The sequence below is a fragment of the Heliangelus exortis genome, chromosome 3 (assembly GCF_036169615.1).
Source record: "Heliangelus exortis chromosome 3, bHelExo1.hap1, whole genome shotgun sequence".
Classification (NCBI taxonomy): Eukaryota; Metazoa; Chordata; class Aves; order Apodiformes; family Trochilidae; genus Heliangelus; species Heliangelus exortis.
In genome coordinates this window covers 61046378-61072038 of record NC_092424.1, presented here as the reverse complement: position 1 = coordinate 61072038, position 25661 = coordinate 61046378, and the positions used below count along the sequence as shown (strand labels likewise).

The following is a 25661-nucleotide window of genomic DNA, read 5'->3' as shown; positions in this document are numbered from 1 at the left end:
GGTGGGATGCAACAGTACAAAAGTATTAATTTTCATATCTTCACTGGAGATATTTTATATATACCCTAGGCACCATTTGCTTTCATTTCACAGCTGCATCACTCTGGTGACTCAGAAATGCCTTGTGACTCACTGACTTTCACCCAGAGTTTATGATTATACTCTCTATTGTTAATTCTCATAAGAAAGTGTTACTCTTAGTCCTTGAAGTATTTAATATTTTAAAATTTTCTATACTTCGGTGACTGTGAATAAAAATAGTATAAATTCACAATGTATATATGTATACGTAAATGTATAAATTTATAACATTTACATTGGTCTTTCCCTATCTTATTTTATTGGCAAAACTCATTTAAAAATCCTGTAATTTTTATGCAAAAGTCATGAAAATATAAGTGATACTGGTTCTCTGATGAGTCCTTACCTGATTCTGCCCACATCATTCTTTCAGCCCAGCAATTTTCACCTCAGTATACACTGTCATTATTACTGCTTTGCCATTGCTACAGATAAAAAGCTTCCTATCCATTTCCATTTTTCTGAACTTGTCATGACCCTGAGTAAAACTACAGGCTCTGCAGCCTCTTCTTCTGCAGCCTTCTTCTATGGGGTTGGCTGTCTGTGCTCAAGGCCACCTCTGATCTGGAATAGCCACAACACCCTGTGTCAGGCAGTGACAACACACTTCATATTTGAGGAAGAGGTTGGGGGAAACTTATTGGTGCTTTCCTGCGTGTTAAGGAGTAGGTGCTACATTTAAGCTCAAGGCCTTGCCCTCGATCTCTGCCTGTACTTTGCATGTCTGTGCCTTGCTTGGCACCTCACTGGTCCTGACCCATTTACAGACTTGACTTCCTGGCTTCACTTCAGATCCATCCCCTCACTATGAGCCTGTCTGGACATCTGGACTCTTTGCTGACCCTGGTTATCATCATCAGACCTGCTCTTCCTGAATTTGAGTACTGTGGGATTAAGTCCTGTTGGTGATGCCACTGCCCTGTGTGCTTCAGCATTGCCTTCATCTTCCAACTTGTTTCCCCTTTTGGGGAAGCACCCTTTGCCTCTTCTACACATGGCTAGGCATTTTATAGTATGAATTTTTTTCCTGTGGTTCAGATGTGGAAAACGTTGTTTGAATATTAATGTTTGTATCTCTGGTGTACAGTTACAGAGATGTCGGTGTTGGCTCTGACTGGTGGTTAGGTACCTGAATATGACAACTAAATCCAGGCTAGGTTCTTACAGTGCCGTCCCACATTAAAGACCATACAGACTCAACAGCAGGGAAAGCCAATTCAAAGAAAAGGTTGGATAAATAAGATATACTGTTTTTAATAAGGATTTGGTTTAATAATGGTGTGATATTGGTATTTGGGGGAATAGGTACCGCTACAACCAGTCTGCTGTTGATCTTAATAATTCAGGAGTCATGGAGATATTTTGCAGAGCCTAAAAAGAGGAAAATGTGCTAGGACAGATACTAGCTTTTGTTTTTGAGACTAGCAGACGTATGAGAAGATGCAAAGCCAAGAAAAGCTAGTAAAAACAGCACCCACAAGAGTATATTTGACTTAGCTTTGGATATTAATAAAAAGCTAACGTAGTTTTGAACATAAGGTCAAAACTATAACCCATTTTAGCACCAGTATAGAATGAATCCATATATGAGTCTACCACCAAAGACAAGACTTCTTTACATAAAGCAGCAGGTGATCCTACCTTCAGGTCTCGGTTTCAGTTTCTATCATCTGCTTCTGTAGTCTTACCTCAATTTTATCTGCAGTGCCTGCAGCCCTGGAATGAATTTCTCCAGCTAGTATGCAATTCATACTAGTATAGCTTTTTCACAGAAGCTGCTACCGTTCTTGCCCTGATTCAAACAATGAATGTGCTTTTAGAATCACTGTAAGTGTAGTCAAATACCTATAAAACTGGAACTGAATTCTCCAAGTTGCAGGCATATACTTGGGGACTACTTTATTTTTTATACTTAACAATTCACTAGGCTATTTCTTTTGTATGTACGCACAATTCCATGCAGTCACAATTTTCGCATGTAGGGAACTGAGGAAAGAGAAACATCTGGAAGAAATTAATGACTATGCTGCTTGTGTGGAAACACTTCATGGACTAAGCAATAGGAGTGAAAAAAAGGGGATAGTGTCATAAACACCATCTCCCTCTCTGCCCCTCACAGCTCACTAAGTGTGTGTCCACAACAAAGAAAATAGTTGCCAGCATGAAAATCATCGAGAGGAACCTTGAACTTGGGTGTCCCAGTAAGAAGCGCAGAAGGCCACGACACCATCTCTTGGCAAAAGAACTGCAATGTTTTCCACTGATTCTAAGAGAGACAAACGACTGGGCTGTATAAGAGCATTATTGTTGCCACCTTGTGCTGAGAGAGCAGTTTCTAGAAGGCCACTGGAAGCACTAGGCACGGAGTAACAGGAATCCCAGCAGCAGAGCCCAGGCCATTCAGGGTGAAACCTCAGAAGTGAGCAGTCACTGCGAAAAGAAAGGGAGTCAGCTCAGGGCGGGATGGCAGCGAAACAAGCAGCCTGTGTTGTTGGATGTAAAAGTCCATTATACGCGAAATGCTGCCTTCTCGGAGTTTGGGTTTGTAGTTGCAGGCGTATTTACCAACAGAAAAGGCTGTGGTTTGAGAGCTGAAACAATGTAGCAAACAGGCTTCCGCATACTTATCCCTAGATTTGCTCGACATTGACTTCAGCACGGAAAGATGAGTTTGTGTACTGCTGAAGTACTTACCTGGGGAATTACCTATAAGTGCTCAAACTTTATGTGAAATACACAGAAGGTTCATTTTTGAAGTGCTGTTTTATGAGGGTGACTCCGCAAGTCAGAAAAGGGGCTGCCAGCACAATTTGAGTTTTGTGCCTTTGTGCAGATACCCTGAAAGTTAAGCCCGGCTTTCTTCTTCTAGCAATTTATTATGTACTTTTTTTCAATAAGCTGAGAAGCCTTACTGTTCACCCCTTTCCATTATCAATATCGGGCTACATTGACTTCATTTTTTTCTTTTAAAGTATTCTTCTTGCTTTAGGAACACCAAACAACAGATTTTAATCAGTATTTTATTTTAATGCAACATTAATTTTTCCTTTGTGTAATGATGATGTTTTTCCTGTCATAAATAACTAGCGCTGACATACTACTCCCAGACAACAGGAAAATGTATTTGTATTTGTAGTTTTCCCAGTGCCTACCCAGAAAGCTTGATTTATATATATATTTTTTTTTTCTTCACAGCACAGGTTTGTTTTGGTTTTTTTTTTTTTTAAATCCGACTCGGATAATTCGATAAACGTTTCCTTTTAAAACTCGCAGAGCATTTCCCCGGAAGGCTCCGCGCTGCGATCTGATCCCTGGGGAGCGCAGGGTGCGGGGTGGGTGGCAGGCGGCACGCGGCGGCTACCGGGAGCGGCCGTTAGGAGGGCACGTGCTGCCCTCCTCGAGCGTCGTCTCGAGCGGCCGGCACCATGAGGCGCCCGCTCTGCCGGCGCTACCTGCCCGCTCCCGGAACGCGGCCCTCGGAGGGCACCCGGGACGCTCTCGGCCGGCAACGGTGAAAGCCCCGGGGAGACTGCGGCAGCCTCAGACAACTTCTCCCCATCCCTACCCTTTGGGCTCCCGCAGGCCCTTCTGGTTCTCGCGCCTCGGGAGATGCGTCCCGGCACGGCGGGGCGGAGAGCGGCGGGCGGTGGAGGAGGGGGGGAGCCAGGGGTGTGTCCTGACTGCTCCCTGCCCCGGGCACCGGGGTCTCCTCTCCTCACTCGGGCGGCGGGGGCTCAGTCGTCTGGCTGGCCCAGGGCGGGACGAGCCAGCAGCTCGGCTGCCCACGGGCCATGGCACGGAAAAGTTTGCCGCTCCTCCTGCTCCTGGCGGTGCTCGGCAGCCGAGGCCAGCCGCCAGCGCCGCCGCCGCCACCGCAAAGAGGTACAGGGGAGCGGGGAGTCAGCGCCTCACTCGCCCCGGCCGGGGCCTCGGAGGACGTAGAGGGGGAGGCGACATTCACACGGTCTCTAGAGTTCTTGTGATGATGGGAGGGCCGGGGGGACAGAGACCCAACGAGACAAGTAACCCCCAGCCTGCAGAGGAGTGATAGCGGGGGAGTGCTGCCGGGGGGCACCACAGCTGATGCAGCGGTCGGCCGAGGAGATCTGTGGGTTCGGCAGCCCGTGTTGCCCCGAGCCTCTCTTATTGCCCCCTTGGTCGGGGTCGCGGGCTCCCACCTCGCTGAGCGGCGGCCGCGTAAGGAGCGCGCTGCCTCCTCCCCACTCCGGGGCAGGACCGCCCGGAGCGCGCTGCCGCTGCGCTCCTGGCGGGGGGCCTGGCGGGGAGCTGCTCCACGCACCCCGTTACACGCAGTAGTCACTCGCTTGCTCTTCCCCCTTAACGCACACACCCGCTTTTATTAGGAGGCAAAATCACGGTTCGGAGTGTCGCAGATGAGCTTCGTCCTGCCTGAGGACGGAGTGACAAATCGCACTTACCTTGATTATAGGTTAGAGACGACTGGACAACATGTCCTGAAACGTCAGGTATCTTACAGGCTAATCTGCTGGCAGCCCTCTGCCCCTATTGGGCCCTTCTCGTGGCATCTCTGTTTAGGAGAAGCTGGCTGGGCTGTATTGAAGTAAATGCTGGCTGCTTGGGCTGCTTTTACTTCAGGTGACAATGTGATATACTTTACCAGTAACAAAGCTTTTTTCCGTGTTAAATCTAACCGCGACAGGAATGGTAACAGCATCAATTGTATCCTGCACGAGTAGTCAATGTCTAAAACATACAAGCATCTTTCATGACACAGTGTTGACATAATACAGTGTGTTGACAGTAAGGGCTTTTTTGTTTGCTTGCTTTTTCAGTGTTGTGTGGAAAGATCCTAAAGGGTGATGTACAGATATAGGAGAAACAAACTTTATTAACTGTATCAACTCTCGTAGGAAATACTTAAAATCATTCTTCAGCTCACAGTGTTTCTCCTGATGCCCACATTTGCTGCTCTTTACATTTTTAGCCTTGGTAAAAAGAATTCAGTAAGGAGATACCGTGAGTGTATTAAAATAAAACTGATTAAAGCCACTGGAATAACAGCTACGTTCTGTTTGACCTTGATCTCACACTATAGGCTGAACACTTTGGATTAGGAAGTTTTATGGTTTAGGGTTTACTTTGGAAAACACTACTGTCATTTAATGAAAGAAGTGTCTCAAGCAGTTGGCTTAATACTAATTTGCCCTGTGAGGATAAATGACAGTTGGTCAAGTATCTGTGTAGATAAAACCTCACCCAGAATTAGGCTGTGTTTCAATGATGACTTATTAGTAAACACTGAAGACTGAGATTTTGAAAGTAGAGTATTTAAAATAAAATACATAATGTGTTTTCCTCTTGCCTTTTGTTTGTTTGTTTGTTTGGTTTTTTTGGGTTTTGGGTTGTTTTTTGTTGGGTTGTTTTTTTTTGTTTTTTTTTTTTGGTTGGTTTTGGTTTTGTTTGTGTATTTGTTTTTTGTATTTTTTTTCTTTTTTTCCTCTGTCAGGGGTGATGAAATGAAAATTGAATGCAAATGTGAAAAATATTGGTTTTACATTTCTTCTAATGTTCTCTTTCTCTCACACACAGGCAATTTTACACAAAGAGACACTTTTGAAGTGTCCTTTTCTTTATTCAATATCTTAGCTTTTTTAACCTCTGCAGTGAAGGGATATGACAATTATTTTCCTTCTAAATGAGAAGTGGGTACCTAGAGTGTTCATCTGCTGCATCTTTGCTATTATAACTGAGTTCTGGTAATTCAGTGAGGAGCAGTAGGACTTCTGATTAGATGTTAATAATGTGATGATGCAACCTTCTAGACCTCAGAGTTTAATTCATATTCTGGCCTGCCAAACTTTTAAGCCATTTGCTGTCTTCTAAATTTCTTTCTGAGATCTGTCACAGCTGCTAGGAGGTGCTAGCAGTATGTAAATATCACAGTGTTGCCCAGGCAAAGGGGTAATGAACTCCTCTCAAACGTAAAAAGTTTGAAAAGTCCTGGGGGATTTTTAACATGTAGAAGAGTGTTATTAAACCCATGTTTTATACCTTTAGATTGACAACTTTTGTTTTTCTGCTTAATAGTTTCTTGGTTATAGCCGTAACATTGGATGGTAAGTATGGCTCTGTAATTGTTAGCACCAGTCAGATGTCTGCGGAGAAAATTATGTAACAGAGCTGCAATGCTTTGAAAAACAGTACTTGAAACATCACAATGAATTCCCATGTTGTTTTTAGAACAGAACACTTAAAGAACATTTTGCACCTCAAAGATGAGAACAGTCTGTAATCCTGGGTTGTGGTTGTTTTTTGGGTTGGTTTTTTTTTTTTTTTTTTTTGTTACTTGTTTGTTTTGTTTTGTCTGTTTTTGATTGATAGAAAATTTACTGTGGTCAGAAACCTGGACTTAAGGTTGTTTTTCTTTCAGCTACACGTTTGTTTTTCTGTTGTTTGGACACTAATTAGTCATGTATAATGTCTCATAAAGTGGAAGAATCATAACCAGAAAGGCATGTGCATTCTGCAACAGTGTTTCTTGTGGGTATTCATAACTTGTGGTTAAGGCTGCAAACTTACTGAATTGCTTTATAATGTTCCTTTTGAATCTTAAACCTCAATTCATCCTCTTCCCTGTGGAATGTGAGAGAAACTAAGTGTAGTTTAGAAAGCCATAAGAAACTTTTGATTTTGAAGATTTCAGCCTTTTATTAAAAGGTCTAAGTATCTGTCATGGGCAAGAACTGAAGCTGAATCTGTGAAAGGTGTGAACAGTAGAGACAGAGCTAAGGAAGAGAGACTGCACAGTAACTTGATCTGAGACGTCAGCTGCTAACATAAGTGGAGATAACTCATGGAGTGCAGGTGTTTCTTAGCATCTCACAAATCGGAAGTGTAAGTTGACTCCAAGAGCTGATGTATGTAGCTTACTTCTAAAGTCAAAGTGAAATTTCTCACTTGAAATAGAAATGAGGGGTGAACATCAACCTAGTGTTAAAATGTGACTGTGCCAGTCTGTTAGGCAATGAATGATGGCAGGTTGGTTAATATTTTTAAGTCTGACTGTAGGTGTAGGTTTTTTAGACCAGTTTTCAGAGTTTAGTTCTGTTATTTCATGGGTTACAGGATTGTTTCCTCCATATGTGCATATTGTACTCTGAAAAGTTAAGAGAGGTAGTGGGACATAATTTCACATATTAAGACTGAAGAATGTTGTGTGGACTTAGATTCTCTGTTTCTGGAAACAAACAAAAAGCGGTTTTATTAATACTATAGGGTTACAGAAAAATTAAGTCTGCTGTTTCCTTATAGAGACCTCCTTGGAATAAGGTCAGATTGCAACCATGATCACTCCCTCCCAGCTGTAATTTTGATACATAGAGGATTTCCATCATCATTGATGGCATTTAACCATTGAAAACATTCTGCTGACTTTTTATGGAGAATGGTGCTTTTAAGTTATTTATTTGGTAGTGGAAAAAACAGTGTTAGTAAATTTGCATTCTACTTTCCTGACAGAACAAAGCTGAGGTGATTGTTCTGTTTATCAGCCTGTTGTCACCTAAACAAATATTAAATGTGTTGTCCAGTATCAACCAGATTAGACAGCAATATAGAAATCTTTAGGATAAACTCTGAAAACCAATGGCTGTTTGGGAGAAAGACCCCCAAAATACTGTGAGAGGGAAGATAGAATTTAGTTATTATGTAATCTAGTCAGTCTACTTAATCAACATATGCGGTGCTCTGATTTCAAGAATATAAAGGAGTGTATGTTTCTTCTTGGAGGATGGGTGTCTTAAATTTTTCTTTTTTTAATGAGTTCTTTAATCTAGTCTCAGTATCTTATAACAGCTAAGTAGGCCTTGTTCACTGAATGTGTAGTGTACTTCAGTGAAGTGGATTCTGTGCATAATCTTTTTACATTCATTCTATATCCTGCTAAATATTTTTGCAGGTTAGCTTTTGGTGATTTGGAAATTAGGGTTTTTGTTTCTTTTTGTTATTTTTTTAAATTTATGTATACAAGACACTGATCCATTCTAGAAACTCTCTTAGGAATATTTAGTGCTGCCTGATAAATAAGAGTTAACCAGCCCTGAAAGTTTGGGAGATGCTGCTCCCAAGAATGTGTTGTAGTTGCTCATAATTTTTTAGTTTAATGTTATTGTCTGTATTGTTTTCATATAGTTTAATAGCTGGTCGAGGAAGTGAAAGCAGAGGGTATTAATATATGTTTCAGGTTTAGAATGTGAGAACAGAAAACATTAAAGGCCAATGTAAATTTTAGAAGGAGGTAGAATTACCCAGACTGACTAGAGACATGTGTGCATTTTTGTGTACATGCTTTAACTTGAAATAACTGCAGCCAAACTAGATGAGGTAGGTCTTGTACAAGAATGTGTGAATTTCTCCAAGCAACAAAAAAACATACAAGATGCACTTTATGTTTAAACCCCTTATTATTAATTTTTCCTCCTACAAGTTTTTCACAGGAGTCTTTCTTTCTAGGTTTTAAATACTAAAGTCAGAACAGTGGGTCTTTAACCTGCTCCAAAATCTGCTTTAAAATAATACAGCAAACAATCATTTTTAATTAATTCAGGCTGGAGGAAGGAATCCACCCACACATGTTCTAAATTCTTATCCGGCTACTTGGACTGACAGTTTTTGGAGATTATAGTATTTTGGAATAAGAGGCAGCATGAATTCCTGGTACAGTGTGGCTTTTTTTCTTTTTTTTTTTTTTTTTTTTCCTCTGAAGTCCAGACTCCTTTGTAGGCCAGGAATGGTTGCAGGATAGAAATACATGTAAACATCAACGAGTAATCAATACTTGACTATGTCATTTTCTTTCCCAATATTTTTCTTAACTAATAAGCCATTTATTATTGAATATTTTTCTTCCTGAATGAGAATTCTATCTAGATATCTCAGAGCTCTTATGTCCCATATACATATGTCCCATATACATAACAGCTCAGGCCCTACTAACAATAATACAGACCAAATCTTACAGATGTAAAATCTCATGTTTGCTAAATTTTATATTGACTTTGAAACAGGAAAGAATTCTTTGATGTTTGTCAACAAAGCTAGTTTATGAGATGGCTCCTGGGAATGACTACCTGTTATTCTCATGTACCAGCTACTGTAGTTGATAGCCAGTATCTGTCTTTCTGCTTTTCCACAGCTTTGATGTTCTCAGTCCAATAATATAGCAAAGAGAGGTATTGAAGGAAATGGCAATGATTTTTGGACTGTGTCTGTACCATGGACAAGGCAGAGATTAGAAAAAATGATAAGATTTCCAGAACAAGTAGCTCGAATTTGTTTGATTTTTGTTGCGAGAACTAAAGATCTCTCAGGATTCTTGTAAAGCTCAAAACAAATAGCTGTTACTGCTTTCAATTTTTTCAGCAGTTCAGTCTCCATTAGTTACACCTTAGCATCACAAGGATTTTCCTAGGTCTCCATTCCCTGCCAGATTCCTCTAGGAGATATTATCTTTGAATCAGACCTTGTAATAACATTAGACTGTAAAGCAGCTGTAGCAGCATTATGCCAGGGAACTCTTGTGAAACCTCAGGAAGAATAATGAACATTCCTGCAGAGTGGATTATTCAAATACCATTGAAATGCCTTGTTCTGTTCCATCTGATGTGCATCAACAAGTGTAATAATTCATGGATTTAAGATGTAGTAAAAAAGAAAATTATTAAGAAGTGAAAAAATATTATTAAAAATATTTTTGTAGCTATATCAAACTTTTTTTTTTATTGGCAAATGAATGTATCTTGTCATTCTTCACCTCCTGCAATGAGTGGGAGCAGTATTTGAGGTCAATTAGAAGGTATCAGAAGGATTCTTCATCAGAAGAGTTTGGATAATGGCTTTTAACATACTGTATATTTCTCTCTGCTGTGAGAAAATGGAGCAAAGCTTGGGGCTGGCAATCAAGAGCTTAGAGGTCCAAGAAAAAGAAATGAGTTTTTCTGTATACTTCCAGTGAGGGTGAGAGTTTATTCAAGATTTAGTTTGGTTTTCTACATAGGCACTGCCTCCTCAGCTGAACCCTGAGAGTTTTAGATGCTACTTGCACTTGGGCTACCTTTAGGTTTTTATAGAAGAAACTGAACATGGCAGCGTATTCCTCTGTTTATTCTAGCTGCTCAGCAGCCTGTAATATTCCACAGAATGCAATACTATTGCTGTACGTGTGTTGCTGAATAGCTTAGGTCTAAGAAGGAATAAATAAATAGCATAATTTGTACACAGTGCTATGCTTCCCAATATGGATGATAAAATACTATATTGCAACAATAACTGTTTTGTGCATTTTCTAAACCTGTTTGAATGGTAGGGAGTATGAGTAGTCTGCATTCCTCTGAAAGCCAGAGAAAGCTATGAAACAAGAAGTACATGCATTTTAAAGAATGCAAAGTAACATAAATAATACATTCAGAGCTTTTCGATTTCATATTTGAAACCACCAGGAAGAGAATATACATGTTTGTGCTAATTCCAAAATTGGTGATTCTAATGTGATGGAAGTTGCACATCTGATCTAGTTGAGTGAATTACGTGTGCATTTCTTTTAATCACAACAAAAGGATGATTGGTGAACATCAAAAGTACACTTAATGTGTTTAACCTAGAGCCATCATTGACAATACTGAATTAGTTAATATTACCTGAAAAAAATAAATTCCCGGTACCATTTCATCCCTGTGGATAATTTTTTAGTCACTTTTTACAAAAACTGTGGAATATCAGAATTCCCATGCACAGTCCCTGGCACAGAACAGAGTAAAATTCTCATTGGCTTTTGATTTTGCTATGATTGGAGAATGTTTTCTATTAATCATCTTTTTTTTTTTTTTTTTTTTTTTTTTTTCAGACAATGAGCCCTCACACAAAAAGATTTCCTTTGCCATGGGGAAAGAGACCACACATTTAACTGAAAAATATATTTGTAATATTCACACTAAATTATTTTCTTAAGCATAGTGTCTTTTTGCAGCTGCGCACAACCTTCTAATTAATTCCATTGTACTGAGGTTGTGTGTTGTGTAGGTTTAGAGTAGGAAGTGTGCTTCTCCCTCATTTGCTTTTAGTATGCTTATATAGTGAATATGGCAAGTACTTTCTAAATTCAGAGAAGGTGCAAAGTTTTACATACCTACCTTCCAAAAACTTTACGATAAATGCAGCTTCAGCTTATTCCTGCAGTTGCAGCTTTGACATGGATAGTAAGATAGTAATTTCCTAGTAAAATTAATAGTAACATGTTTGTAAAACCTTCATACTTTATTTACTAGAGGGGAAAATGCACTGAGCTTGCCATATTGGTAGCAGTTATGTAAAAGTGACTGAAACTTACAGTTCAATTGGTGAAATAACTGTGGTATGGCAAAGTCATGGAAAAACAGCAATAATACCATAATCATCAAGAGCTTGAGTCAGTTCTTGTGGAAATTAGACAGTGTACTGAAGAGTGATGTAGAAGTCAACTTTTTAGACTGAGTCATTTGTCTGTATGCTTTGGTCAGTTTTGCTGCTTTCTTAATTTCTCTTCTGTATGTCCTTTTTACATGATAAAACCTAAAGAGACTAATGGATGCACCTGTGTTCTACTTTATGGACTCTTCATGATGCTAACAAATCCATGGCTGTTGGTACAGTACTTTACTTCTACATAAAAATCTATTTGTCCCAAAATATCTATTTAAAATTTCAGTGTTTCAGAGGTGGTGATAGGTCCTCATGCAGTTACATGGTCTGATAGGTGGTGATAGGTCCTCATGCAGTTACATGGTCTGATGGTCTGCTTTTTGCCTTCACCTGTTGTCTTTCATCTTGAATAAGTCCCATAATACAACACAAAATAGTAAAATTACATGTATGCTATTTGTAAGAGATACCTCAGTGTTTTGTTTAATATATTACTTTAGATAGAGAGTAAAACCATATGTATTTCTTTGCATGGTGTTTCTATATTTTTAATTATAAAAATATTGGTTTACGTTTTAGTAATTTGTGGCTTTTAATCTGAACACTTGGCTTAATGACACCTGTACATTTTGACAGTGCTCATCTTGAAAACATTTTTGAGGAACACAAGATACTTTTTGAGGGGCATAGTTTGGGAGGGAAGGCTATTTATGTCTGTCTGTCTGAATGAAAATAAAATTAGTTAAATATTCTGTGAGATAACTGCTAATAAACTGAAGTTTTTGCTTCAGGAATTAACTTTTGTGATATTAAGCCTTGTCTATGTATTCCAGGCTCTTTAGGACTAAAATGGAAGTGCCACCTATACAGAAGGTGATATGATGCTGGATCAATGTATAAAGTAATTCAAGAGAAAAATTGTGTTGATGAGTAAACTAATGAATATACACTAATTTCTGATTGTGTTTATAATTATCGAGGACACAGACAAATAATGCCCTCACAGTTTTGATCTAAACAGTAAGTACAGGAGGACAGAAAAGCTTATTTATTAACTTATGAGCTCTGGGTATAGGATTTATTGTTGACATTCAAATGTTTGTGGAATCAACCTAGATATAGATTGATTGAAACTGATGAGGGGTGTAGGCTCAGTAGCTCAGTAGGCTACTAGTAGCTCTAGTAGCTCTATGTGAAATAGAATTTGAATTTGAGATTTATGGAAGGGTGATGAACTTGTTATGAAAATGCTTATGGAGTAATGCAGTTATATAACTGATAGTTATATCAGATGGGGTACACCTATCTCAGTGTGGGAAAAGGATTTTCTCACAGGAGTTAGCAGCCCTCATTGAGAGGACTTTAAACTAGGCTCAAAGGGGGATGGGCATAAAACCAGGCTCACTAAAGATGAGCCTGTGGATGGTCTTCAGTGTGCCATCCCACTTGAGCTGAAAAATGGTGATATATTCTGGGACAGCAAAAACACAGGGCTTACTAAAAGGTTAGCAGCCATGAAAGTGTCTGGGAATGGTCAGATACCAGAAGTGAAAACTAATTGCCTGACTCCCTCTCTGAAAGGCTTACATAACAATGCACGGAGCATGGGGAGTAAGCAGGAGGAGTTGGAGATCTGCTTTAGGTTACATGGCTCTGATGTACTTGCAACCACTGAAACGTGGTAGGACAGCTCCCGTGACTGGAATGGTGTCATGGATGGCTGTGCACTATTTAGGAAGGACAGACTAAGAAGGTGAGGCGGTGGTGTTGCTCTGTGTGTGAGAGCAACTGGAATGTACTGAATTCCATCCAGGGGGAGAGATAGAAGGGGTTGAAAACTTGTGGGTAAGAATTAAGGGTCATGCAAATGGGTGTGAAACTGCAGTGGGTGTCTACTATAGACCACTAAGCTAAGAAGATGATGCTGATGAGGCCTTCTACAGCCAACTGGAAGTAGCCATTAGATCACACTCTTTAGTGCTCATAGGTGACTTTGATAACCCTATTAGTTGTTGGAAAGCCCACACAGCCAGGCATATCCAGTCCAAAAGGCTCTTGCAGTGCACCAGTGATAACTTTATGATGCAGCAGTTGAAGAACCAACAGGGAGAGGTACACTGCTGCACTGCTACACCTTGTATTAATGAATAAAGGTCTGTTTGGGGACATTAAGGTTTTAAACAGTCTTGGTGACAGTGACCACAACATGGTGGAGTTTAGTATATTACAAGGAAGGAAGACTACAACCCTGTACCTCCACATGGCTATCTTTGTACTCTTTAGGGATCTGCTTGCAGGAATCCCATGGGCTAAGACTCTGGAAGAGAAGGAAGCCCAAGAAAGTTTGTCAGTTGTAGATGACCCTGCTCTGGCATGGGGGTTGGACTCGATGATCTTTCGAGGTCCCTTCTGACCCTTTCTGTGATTCTGTGATTTAGATAATATAGAATGAGATGAAATTACTCTGCTCAATCTGCTTCATAAACTCAAGCAATTATTATATTCAATGTAAAAAGCCATTATATTTTGCACAGCAGGCCTTTAAATCACTTCTGGAATTATTTTAAAAATGTAGCATCTATCTACAAATTGATGATCCCTGTACAATTATTTTCTATAAGTGGAACAGAACTTATGTATTCCTTGGTAAACTAAATCATCAGAGAGTCCAAGGAAATAATTTCCTCTCATTGTCTACATGTTTTTCCTTTATGGATGTTAGTTGAAATAGCTGAGTAAAAGACATAATATCATGTGATATGTACCCATTCTAGTGTGGAAGGTTTATTTGAAGTTACAGTGAAATTCTTATTGACTTTCTCAAGGCAAGAATTTCATTCCTGGTCCTTATAAAGGGAGAATAAAACTCAGAACATAACATTTTGTTCTGTCTTAATGTTCTGCTGAACATATGTGTGTGTAAGCAGTTTGTTTCTACAATTCCTGGAGGAACAATTGAAGCCAGAGGGTTCCAGAGCTGTCAGAATAACTAGTTAAACCCAAATGTTATCTTTAGGTGAAAACTAGAGAGTGAGTTGCTAAAGAGAGCTAACAAGAAGCATTTAATATTGTTTGCTGTTTAAAGGAAGCTTCGTTTCTATGTTAGTATCAGTTCCCTTGACTGTACAGTGGTACCTAGAAAGTGAACCAAACCAGTAGCTTTTAAGATGAACTAATTGTGGAAATGTCACACAAGGGGAAGTTCTTTGAATTAACAGATAATTATAGATATTTAACAGATAATTAATAGATATTATGGTTAAAGATCCATAATAATATTTTCTGTTAGAAATTAAACATTTCTGTGTCCAAGATGTGACATTTTCACTGCATCTGTAGGACTGAAGAAACATCTGTTCTAAATCTGTGGGGGTGAAAATATCGATTGGCATGCCATCAGATGGTACTTCTAGACACTCTTGTGTTTCACTAGCAATAATCACTCCTGCACATGCCCTTATGAATGTATGTGTGTTTTATGACAAACTTGACCAGCAGTAATTCCAATAGGTATATAATTCTTTATGTACAAATAATTCTTGTAACTTTTACCAGGGCATAGAAAGTTCAGCAAAGGATTCAACCTTTAAGTGTCTTCAGAAGTCAGCTAAGTTTTAGGGGTGTATTATAAAAGAATTTTGATTCATTTCTATTTGCAAAGCTTGTTATACATGGTATTTTATATTAGATTTTAAGGTGGAATTAATTTATATGAGTTTATGCAGGTTTAATGAACCTAGAGAGAACTTAAGATTTGGCGCTACTCAGCCTTGGTGTCCAATATGAAATATAATTAGCATGAGAGAAAAGGAGTGCATTTGCTTTAAATAATACACTTTAAAAAATTATAAATTAAATTATCACACTCATAACTCTTCTTTCATGTTCTTAATTAAATTTTTATCCCTAGTATGCTATATTATACAATGGAAGACTTTGGTTTCATTACAGTGTATGTTGCTTTAGCTAAGATCCAACATACATAATGTTTACAGTTACTGCATATTACTCATCTGCATTTAAGTTCTACCTGAATTAATTATCTAGGACTTATAAATTTTGGGGGCAGTTTTGAGTGAATCCTAATTTTTAGTATTAGACTATGGATACAGGCCTGAGATACAGACCATGTAGTTTAAAGCAAAGAGATTGGCTGTTAGATGTTGCCTAGCTGTGATAACATGGACCGAGGTACTGTAAGGAAAAGCAAATGAGATTATAGCTATTAAGATTTACTTTGCTTTTTTAAAATACAGTTTATAAAAAAATTCTGGATTAGAGACAGATCATATTTCCCACCCTTATAAGAAACCTTCAGTGTTTCTGTATGCTTATTCTTCTTCTATCCTCTTTCTCTATGGAATGTCTCTTCATAAATGGAAATTAATTGTATCTATCTAGAGCAGATGCATACTTGGAAGATGAGCTAAGCTGTTCTTTCCACCTTCATAAATGAAGGTTGTACACTGCTATTTAGATAAACAAATTGTGCTTTTGATTGATATAGTGGATGAACTGAATACATTTTAATGTTCTGTTAACAATTTCAAAGCTAGGAAGTTGGTGATTTCTGCCCACAGAACTTATCCTTTCATCTGACACTTTACTTGGTATAAGACCTGATAGGAAAATATGAGTTGCCCTCACCTTGAATTGTTTATGTTTCAGCTTTTTGCATGATTAAAAAGGTTCAAGGGGATTATTTCATTAGGCCCAGAAACAGAAGTACTCTTTGGAAGTACATTGTTTTCTGAGAAGAACATATATTTGTGCAACCACCTCTGTTTTCCTCAGAAAAATGACAGTTCTTATGTTTTTTTTTTTTTGTTTTTTTTTTTTTGTTTTTTTTTTTCAATGAAAGAGTCACGCTTGTGCAGGCTGTACTTTTGAAAAACACTACCATTTCTGAAGACAGGTGCTCTCTGGTACTGGATGGTCTGAATTGTTGCATTCAATTATTTGAAATGTGTGATCTGGTATTATTTTTTTTCTTTAAAGTCTCTAATTGTTCTACTTGAATCATACTGGTGCAAACAGAAAATCTGGAGTCAGATTTCCTTCCCAGATTTGAGTATTCTGGCACAATATTCCAGGACGTTCTTCTAACTGATGCTTCTTAAGCAATTCATATCATCATGTCCAGATATGAATATTTTAAAAATATCCTGTTACTGAAGTCCCTGTGAATATGAATGATCAGCTCATCATAAGTATCTGTTGACTAGAAAAATAGCAACGTGGCCAGTATGTGTTTTTAAAACGTGGTATTTGTAGTGGGGCAGTCCTTAGTCATCTGGGGAGGATGGTGAAACTGGTTGTAGGAAATGCTGTGTAAATAGGTCCTTTATTTAAGATAAATACTCTGCTTTACTTCAGACTACTATAGATAAATACTCTCCTTTACTTAAGACTACTATACTTGCAATGGTAGTATTCTACAAATTCTTAGATGTAGATGTAGTATGGGGTTTTGGAAAAATATCCAGTTACTGTTATCAGTAGAATACTTCATGCTTGGAGACAGACCCTAAAAGGACAAATAATGCATAAAGGATGTAGAAGTTTAGTGGCCTTCTAAAGTAGGTCACAGTATAACTTTTTTGTTTTTTCTAATAAACTCTTCCAAACTAGATATTCGAACAACATAAACAGGAAGTTGTAAATTTAAACAAAGGTTAAAAAATCATGTCCTAAATTTGCATTTGGATTTTGTTACCAGTCTTAAGATGCTACCCAGTGCAACAGCATGCAGCATGGGAAATCTGATAATGTTGTGAATCTTTCAACCTTATGCATTCTAATCTGAGCATGGTTTCCTGTAGTAGTGCTGATATGCCAGATAAAACAATCTTGGATCCAAAATAAACCTCTGTTATAAAGGAACGTTCTATGCTCCTTCTATTTGTACAGTAATCTGTGATAAACAGTATCACAAAGGCATAATAATTTTGCTATCACAAAGGCAAATACAGTATTGCATTCAGTTTTGTGTGTAGGCCTGCTTCCAAGTGATAAGCAATAGTGGTTTGCATGACTGCTTAGTTCAAGTGCAGTTAAGTATTAATTTATGTCACAGTTAAGTGTAGAAATACTTTTATTCCGAGCAGCATCCTCAGGGTAATTAATTGCTTTCATGTTTTTTCAGTGGCAGTAAAACTTTTCACCATGATAATGAAATTACTGTGCTTTGGCTTTCTCAAAATAATACTTTTTTCATTTGGTTCAAATAATGGACAATATATAACATTGCATGTAGACCTAAGTTTAACAGCAAAATTTAGTAAGAACAGATAAAAATATTTATTTTGCTGTCTCTGAGTGCTGAGTAGAATCTGTGGATAAAATACTAAGATCTGGCCTTTTTTTTTTTTTCCTGGGCAGACTTCGACCAGAAGTTTAGATGTGAATTCCAAAATCAACACTGTATTATCTCTCTGAGAGCTCTTTGGTGTCTTCCTCCTCTAAAATATGTAGAGTTGCACAATAGCCCCCCTGTGCTACTTAAGGATTTTCATATTTTTAAAGAATGAAGAAAGTTTTGAGAGGAATGCTTCTCTCTCTTATGCTAGAGGTGTCTTTACATTATGTTTCTCTGACAGTTCAACAAGGCATTTCAGAAACATAACCCAAGAAAACTACTACATTAACCAACACAAATGAAATATGAAGTATTGGGAAAAGTATCTAACAGTTAACATTAGACCTATTGGCTGATTAAGCAGGTGTTTTTTCTATCAATCATTTGTTTCAAACAGCACTTCAGGTTACAAACCTGAGGTGTATTGATTTGTCTTCTGAAGGAGACCTGCTCTTCTCTAAAGAGGGTGATCAATTTCTCCCAATTTAGGTACTTACTTTCTTGTCTGATACCCTGACACTGTAGTGAAATGAGGCAACCAGGTGCCACTAATTACCAGGTAGCGGGCATGAGCTTGTGTTAAGCCCACCTGTGCCTGATTAGGGTGGGCCCCTACTGCGCATGAGCAGGATTGGGGGGGGCCAATAAAAGGTGAGGCTTGAAGCCCCGGCGGAGGTCACTCCTGACCAAGCCGGCAGGGGGTCTTGCTGCTTTCGGAGCCATAGCACCGGTCCACGCTGGTCAGCCCTGAGGCAGTAGACTCGGAGCACTCTTCGTGAGTTTCTGCTGGAGCACCTGGTTGGACCTTGGAGCGCCGCGCCCTAAAACAGGTTAGTCTTGCTACATGACACCATTAGAAAAAAAACAGCAGGTGATGAGGACAAAAGCAATCCAAGTGGATGGAGGATTGTATGATTAATAATTAAGACCAATGCTGTATAGTAAGATTAGAAATGAGAAAAATATTGAAGTTAAAATATACATTTTATGTTGAAAGACTAGAGTTATCTACTTTCCATGGCTGAAAAATCATGCTTCCTTCTGTGCTCTGTATGCAAGGACTTACAAGAGAATTAGCTCTGTGAGAAAAGTGAAAATATCTGCTTCCTCCCTCTTCTCCTCAATTGGTTTGGAATTTGGGCCACTGCTCTAGGAGGTAGCAGATATGGGTATAAATCCTTCTGGGTAAATGTTGGTAAATTCTCTGTAGTAAAGGTATTCAGTTTGTTTCAGCAAGGTTTTTCTGAAGCTTTATTAGGTGTAGAAGAGTTATAAAGTTTACAAATCGTGTATTACTTCAAGGAGGTGACAATAACTGAGGTCTTAGAAAGTGAGCAATACTTGTAGTACTGCTAAGACTCAAGTTGAAATAACCAGAAGTAAAACAAGGCAGAAACTGAGATTTACTTTGTAAAACACAAGTCCATTTTTTTTTTCTTCAGCCCTGCAATTTTTGAGTATGGCCAGCTACAGGTTGGCCATATTTTGTGTATATCTTGCTGCAAGTTCTGTAGGCAGACAAAAGTTTATGTGACATACAAAGTGGTACAATGGAAGTTTTCAGTGATAAAACTGGTAATAGAAACCAGCTTCATCTTCTATAGACACTTTATTACACAACTGTATTGATTGAGAGTTAGAGAGATGTAGTTTCTGTTTCCTTTATAGGTCAGAATTTCTTGATAGAAATTGCATCAGTAAAAAATTTCTTGCAAGCATCTGTAGTTACAGTTTAGTGACATTGGTTAGAGATTGCTTTTATGAAAAGAGGGTGAAGCATATTTCTAGCTCTCATTTTGAAACGCATGTAGATTGAATTCAGGAAATACATATGATTGCAATGTTTGTAAACCCAAGGGGAGGTAAGAGCAGGAAAACCTGTGCTCTTCTCACAGTGGAACATTGTCAAAATGGTTTTCATCCTGTAATAATTGTATGCCCACCAAGATGCTGAGGTTTGTAAAATATTCCATACGCTATAAGGTTATATTCTCAGGGAAGAGAGTTTGGGAACATGGAAGCTTTGATAAAGTGAGAACCACATTCCTAGGAACTCAGGATGGCAGAAGGAGACTTTCAAATATTAGTGTGGGAAATTTGTTGATTTTTTTTTTTCCCCAACTACTTCGGTTTCTGTCTTCCTGAGAAGTAAATTAGTCAATCAGAATTATATCTGGAACTTCACTTATGCAATAAGAGGGCAAATATAGTGCCTAATACCAAGCAATGATGTCTTGTAATTCATTGAGATTTTCTGTACTATTGTCACTAGACCAGCCTTGATGTATCCAAGTTCGCTAGAATTGGGTTGTAAGCCAAATCTACTGGAACACACATCACCAGTAAACATGGTGATTCCCATATGGCTGTTCCCATTTTCTTTTTTCCTCTCTTACGATTTAATCTTCCCCTACAGTTCTGGGGGGGGGCGTGAAGAGTGTTTAAGATATAATAGGTTCCTTGTAAAGATGGTGATTTGTTTAGGGGTAGGTTGCTGCAAATGTCACTAAGCTTTCTGGAGACAAGTGGGAAAGAGATCAGTTGTTCTCCCAAATCTCCAAGGGCAAAAGATGTGATCAGAATTTTTGGAAATCTGCTTTTATGTTTTAAAATTGAAAGGTGGTGTACAGAAAGAAAAAAATTATGTTTATGTAGCTTGATGGAACTGAAGCCATACTGTGAAAAGAGCAGCTGTGATCTCCATTAACTTCAGAAAATAGGTGTGGTTCATGCTTACTACCTCACTAGATTTGTGTGGTTTTATTTGAGAGGAATTTGGCTATCTTGTTGCTGTATTTGAACAAACAAAATATAATGTAGCTGTTGTCCTTTGAGATTCTCTTGTACTTTTTTTTAAAAAATCTGAGCCAACAAAATATTCTATGGTCTATGTTACTAATCCTGCAGCTTTTGGAAACTTGAATTATGATTCAGTTCATTGTTCCACAGCCACTTAAATTTATGTCTTTTGCTGTTTGGAAGCTCCCCATATTCAAAGCCAAAGCAGTTTGGTCTAAGTTAGACTTTGAAATTGTACTATATCAGTGTCATACTTAAGGATGAGCAATATGAATCTTATAGGAAGGAATGAGGTCCTTTATTAGACCAACTAGTTCACTTAGGGAAAAATGAATGAGCTTTTTGAGTGCACAAGTCTTCCTTACATACAAAAAAAGATATCTTAATTCCTTTATCTCATCAAAAGATAGAGGCAAAAAGCTTTATGTTTCTGCAGCTTCTGGCAGTAGAATTGCTTGGAACATTAGTAAATACCTTTGAAGTGACATTTGTGATCTTCCGATATCCACTTTTCTTTGGTACAGAACTTTATTCAGGAAAACAGGGGAAATGACATGCAGTTTGGGGGGACTAGACATATAGGGGTGGCAAGATCTTTAAAGAGATGTATGAGTATAGTTTGGGAGAGAAATAAAAATTACAGGAACATGAACTTAGAGAACTTCATAAAGGTTTGTGAATAATGATGCAGGTCTGTTATGGACAGAAGTTACCTTTAGTGCATGCTGTAGATCTTTTAGACATTTAAGTAGCATGTATGTGTAATTATTTTCCCTTCGGGTACTATTGCTATATATGTTATAAAGGATGTTCCACATATTTTGTCTGTGTCTCGGGTACTCTCAGAAGCTCTGTTGAAAATATAAGATGCTCAATTCCATATTCCTGGTCGGATATAAAAAGCAAGATAACTGTCTGTGGCCTCTGCAAAGACATATATATTCATAAAGCAAAAAATAGTCAGGCTTTAGAGTTCACATAGAAATCTAGGCTAAAAGGGCTTGACTTTGTCAGAGAGAATGTTCTACTACCTGTGAAGTTACATAAGCTGCAATTTTGGGAGCATGAAAGGACTGCAATTACAGCCAATAATGTGTTGAACATTATAGATGAAGTGCGTTGAAGTTAAGCTGCATTTGACAAAGTCAACAAGTCAATACAGTACAGATAACACCTTCACTCCTATATTTGAGTAGTGGTAAATGCAGACATGTTGTGAAAGTACAAATATAGTCTATTTCTCTGGAGGTAGGCTCAGTCGTACTCCTATATGAAAGATACCAAGGCTGTATTTCTGATATATGGCAGCTCTGGTGTAAACCAGGTGTGTAAAATGATGCATACACCAGGAGTCTTCCTGCCACTTGAGTATAATGTATCAACTAATCACTGTATTTGAGGAGATGTGGAGATGTTCTATATATAAAAGAAACAAAATTAAAATCATGAATGTATTAGCTTTAACTTAATCTGCGAGTCTTCTGGTCTCGTATAGTCAGGGCATGAATGGTGGCATATATTAAGTAATAGTGACATCAGAATATTCTTAGGACTGAGAACTGCATATGATGTGGAAGTGTGGGGAAAAAAAGCATTAGCGGTTGAAAGGCTGAAATCCAAGACTGTTGATTTTGTGCCTGCATTGCTGTCAAGTGCTTGGAGGCTATGTTACTTGGTCAATACCAAGCACCCAGGTAACTACCCCAAAGCAGGTACACTTAAAATGTCACACATTTTCCAGTTGTCTTTACAGTGCAGTTTGGAATGCTGAGTGCTTTGGCTAGCAATGAGAGCTTTGAGACGACCCTCAATATGCCATTTAGCTGCTTTGCAGTATCAGAACAGTAATTTGACTATCTAAATACCACTATGCGTCACAAAATCACCTAGTAAAATTAAGTTAGAGGACCGTTTGTATCAGCATATGGGTCTTCGGTAGTATGCTACCATATTTGTACCTGGGCAAAAAAGTGAAATTTGACCTGCTAAATATTGTGTGCTTGTTGGAAAGAAAATGAAGTTAGCATAAGAAACCTACCATTCAGTCATGAGAGAAACTGAAACACTCATGCTGTGGTTTTTCTCATTGTAAACTTTACCAAGCAAAAGAGGAAGTAAGAAAAATTGTTTTTAAAATTTTGTGAACTCTGAGACAGGGGGTACTTGGATTTATTGTGGTGCCTAAGGCAGAAGAAGATGGTAGACACAGCCAGAGATCAAGTTTTTTCCTGCTTCCATGTAAGGGCAGGACAAACGGAAGGACTCAAGCAACCTTTCCATGACCTGATTCACAGAGATACATGTTTCCATTTTGCCAATCTGCAATGTTTTTCTAGTGCAGAACTGAAATTTGCTTTGAAGGCATTTTTGAATAGCATACAGTTTTCACCTATCTATCCTTAGCTTTTCTTATCAGTTTTTAAAATACGTATATTTTAGCCTTTATTTTGAATAGCTTTAATAAAAATTGAGACTGCTTTTTCCTTAAAATCCTGTTGCCTTGCAATACATACCCCACACGTGGAAACAGTATTGCTATTTTGCTGTCATGTCTTATACTTAATGTTTAGGTGTGAAGCTCACTGCTGCTGAAATTCTTGAAGCAGCAGAGCATATGTTCAGTGCTATGTTGTGCCTTTGGAGTAAGGGTAGTAATTAGGAGGTACAGTTACTCTGAAATACAGTAACATTGAAAAAGCATATGCATATTCCAGCGTGCTGGTCCATTAATCAGGACTAGCAGTCCATGTTACCATCTATCTACCATCTGATCTATAATTTCATTCCCTTTGTATGAATTTCATCTGAATAAAATATATTTCACAGAATCACAGAATTTTAGGGTGTGGAAGGGAGCTCTGGAGATTATCTAGTCCAATGCTCCTGCCAGAGCAGGATTGTATTGCATCCTGTGTTTCTTCTTCACATGACACTTCATGGTGTCACTCCTTTTGAATAAATTGTTAAATTAGGCAATATATTTGCCATTGGAAGAAAAGGGATTCTAACAGCCCTTCACTGTTACAGAAGGTAGGCTGGTAGGTCTGTTACTGCAGTTGCAGAATTTGTCACACATCTTGTAGATGATGTAATATGCCTAAATGTGCAAATTGAAGCTCTGCAGCAACCAAGCCAAATGTTTTACTTAAGTTTCTGTCCTTTGCTTTCCTCACCATCTGACTTCACCTTAATTCATCACAGTACTACAGTACCTGTGCTGAAGGACGGATGTATTTTAAGCTCCATTTTTTTCTGTGTTCACCAATGCCACAGAAGCTGCTGTGCTTTATGGAATATATGTGTAGGATTGTAGATGAGATCCTATGAACTGCAGTTCTGCTTATCCATTATAACTTAAAGATACAAATGAGGCATCAAAGGCAACACATCATATGATAAAATCTGTGTAAGTGCACACCTTGTCAATCAAATGCCACCTGAGTAAAGATTTTAATTTACTGTTTGGAAGCATTTTGAACAATTTATGCAAGACATTTGCATATCATAGTCAGTGGCCTTGCTGTGAAAAAGGCTGAAATTTTAATTGTTTTACTTGATACAGTTATTGAGTGATATCCTGGCATTTAGAAGTGTTATATAGAGAGTATCATTATGATACAGATGATTAAATATTTAAGGGAAGAGATGGAAAATTACAAAAGAAAAGAAAGCAAATTTAATTCTTAGTTTTTATGATGAAGTGCTGCATATCCTTGAGCAAGCTGTCTGGCCAACATAATTTTAATCTTCGTATTTTATTCAGAATAAACTACTACACTGTGCTCAATATTTTCCAAGAAAACACTTTAGATAAATCAAAGATGTTTGTACTGAGTGTTCACAAAATACCTTAAGCATTTCAGTACTACAGAGAATAAAACTGGTGTAGGTTTAAATTAAGTCCAGATGTAATGACTGATAGTGATTTCCCTAAAGATGGATAAAAGAGGGTAATCATTGTTCATGCTCTAGTACAACCCAAGTGATCTTTCCTACCACTAACTTAAAGGTTAACTTCTTTGCAGTACAGTAAAGGATTCAAGAGAAAAACGTGAGGGTGGAGGACAGTTCTGAATTAACAGGGAAAGGCACAGTGCTGCCAAATGCTGTAATTAATTTCTTTTCTGCATGTAGGTACTGACTTGCAGTTCAGGTCTATATGGCATTAAAATTCCCTAACTACTGTTCTGTTTGTGTGTCTGTATTGTTTGTCTGGATGCAGATGGCAACTGCCACCTTTTCTTCCTAATGACAGGGTTAGAAAAAGATTCTGACAATATCTATTTTTAATGAAACAGGTCTCTCACTTTTGATGTGAGGCCTGAGCTTCTATCTCCCTTCAGTCTGAGATGTTTTAGTCTTGTCTCCAAAGATGATTTACTTTGCATCGGAGTACAGGCACAACTGGTGGGGGTTAAGTTGTCTCTCTCCTGTTAAAGCCAGGTACCCAGTCAGTTGAAGTGTTTTGGGGAAAACTATATATGTTTACTACTGGTAAGACAAATCATATGGCAGGCATACTATATTTCATATCTACTCCTTGCTCCCCATGCTTTTAAAATACAGTTAGATATTTTATTCAGTGATTCTGTAATGAAAAATACATGGGTGCTCACTTATTTAAAAACAGGAACTTAAGTCTCCCTTTGGACTCCCTTTGGCTTCCACTGTTGCATCCTGTAGCACTCCATGTGCAATTGCAGGGGTTCAGGCTGGAGAATTCACCCAGGCATAACCATCCTGTTATGGCTGATAAGCAGGACATTGTTCGAGAAGAACAACTGTTCTAGTTATCCTTTGCCTGACACAATCTTCAGATTTGGATTGAAGAATTGAAAAGGCAGTCACCACAACTGCACCAAGATTTCTGTGTGCAAATTACTGCTCTTGTGCTGGTCCTGTGTATGTGGCAAGCTCACGGATCGACTATGATATGAGAGCTCTCCTTTGGTCACAAGGATGCCTTGTTAATCCCAAATAGACCATG

General features: G+C 38.3%; 1 protein-coding gene across 4 annotated transcripts in view; it reads left to right on the top strand.

Moving 5' to 3' along the window:
* Window positions 1-3783: 3783 nt before the first annotated feature.
* The window catches only part of LAMA2 (laminin subunit alpha 2), a 347870-nt gene continuing 325992 nt past the window's right edge, over window positions 3784-25661 (top strand). For 2 of the 4 annotated variants that reach the window (XM_071740967.1, XM_071740966.1), the window contains exon 1: window positions 3784-3963. In XM_071740967.1, the coding sequence (XP_071597068.1) occupies window positions 3873-3963 (91 nt within the window). In that variant the 5' untranslated portion in view covers window positions 3784-3872. The remainder of the gene's footprint in view (window positions 3964-25661) is intronic. The other 2 variants (XM_071740969.1, XM_071740968.1) reach the window with 1 other exon arrangement.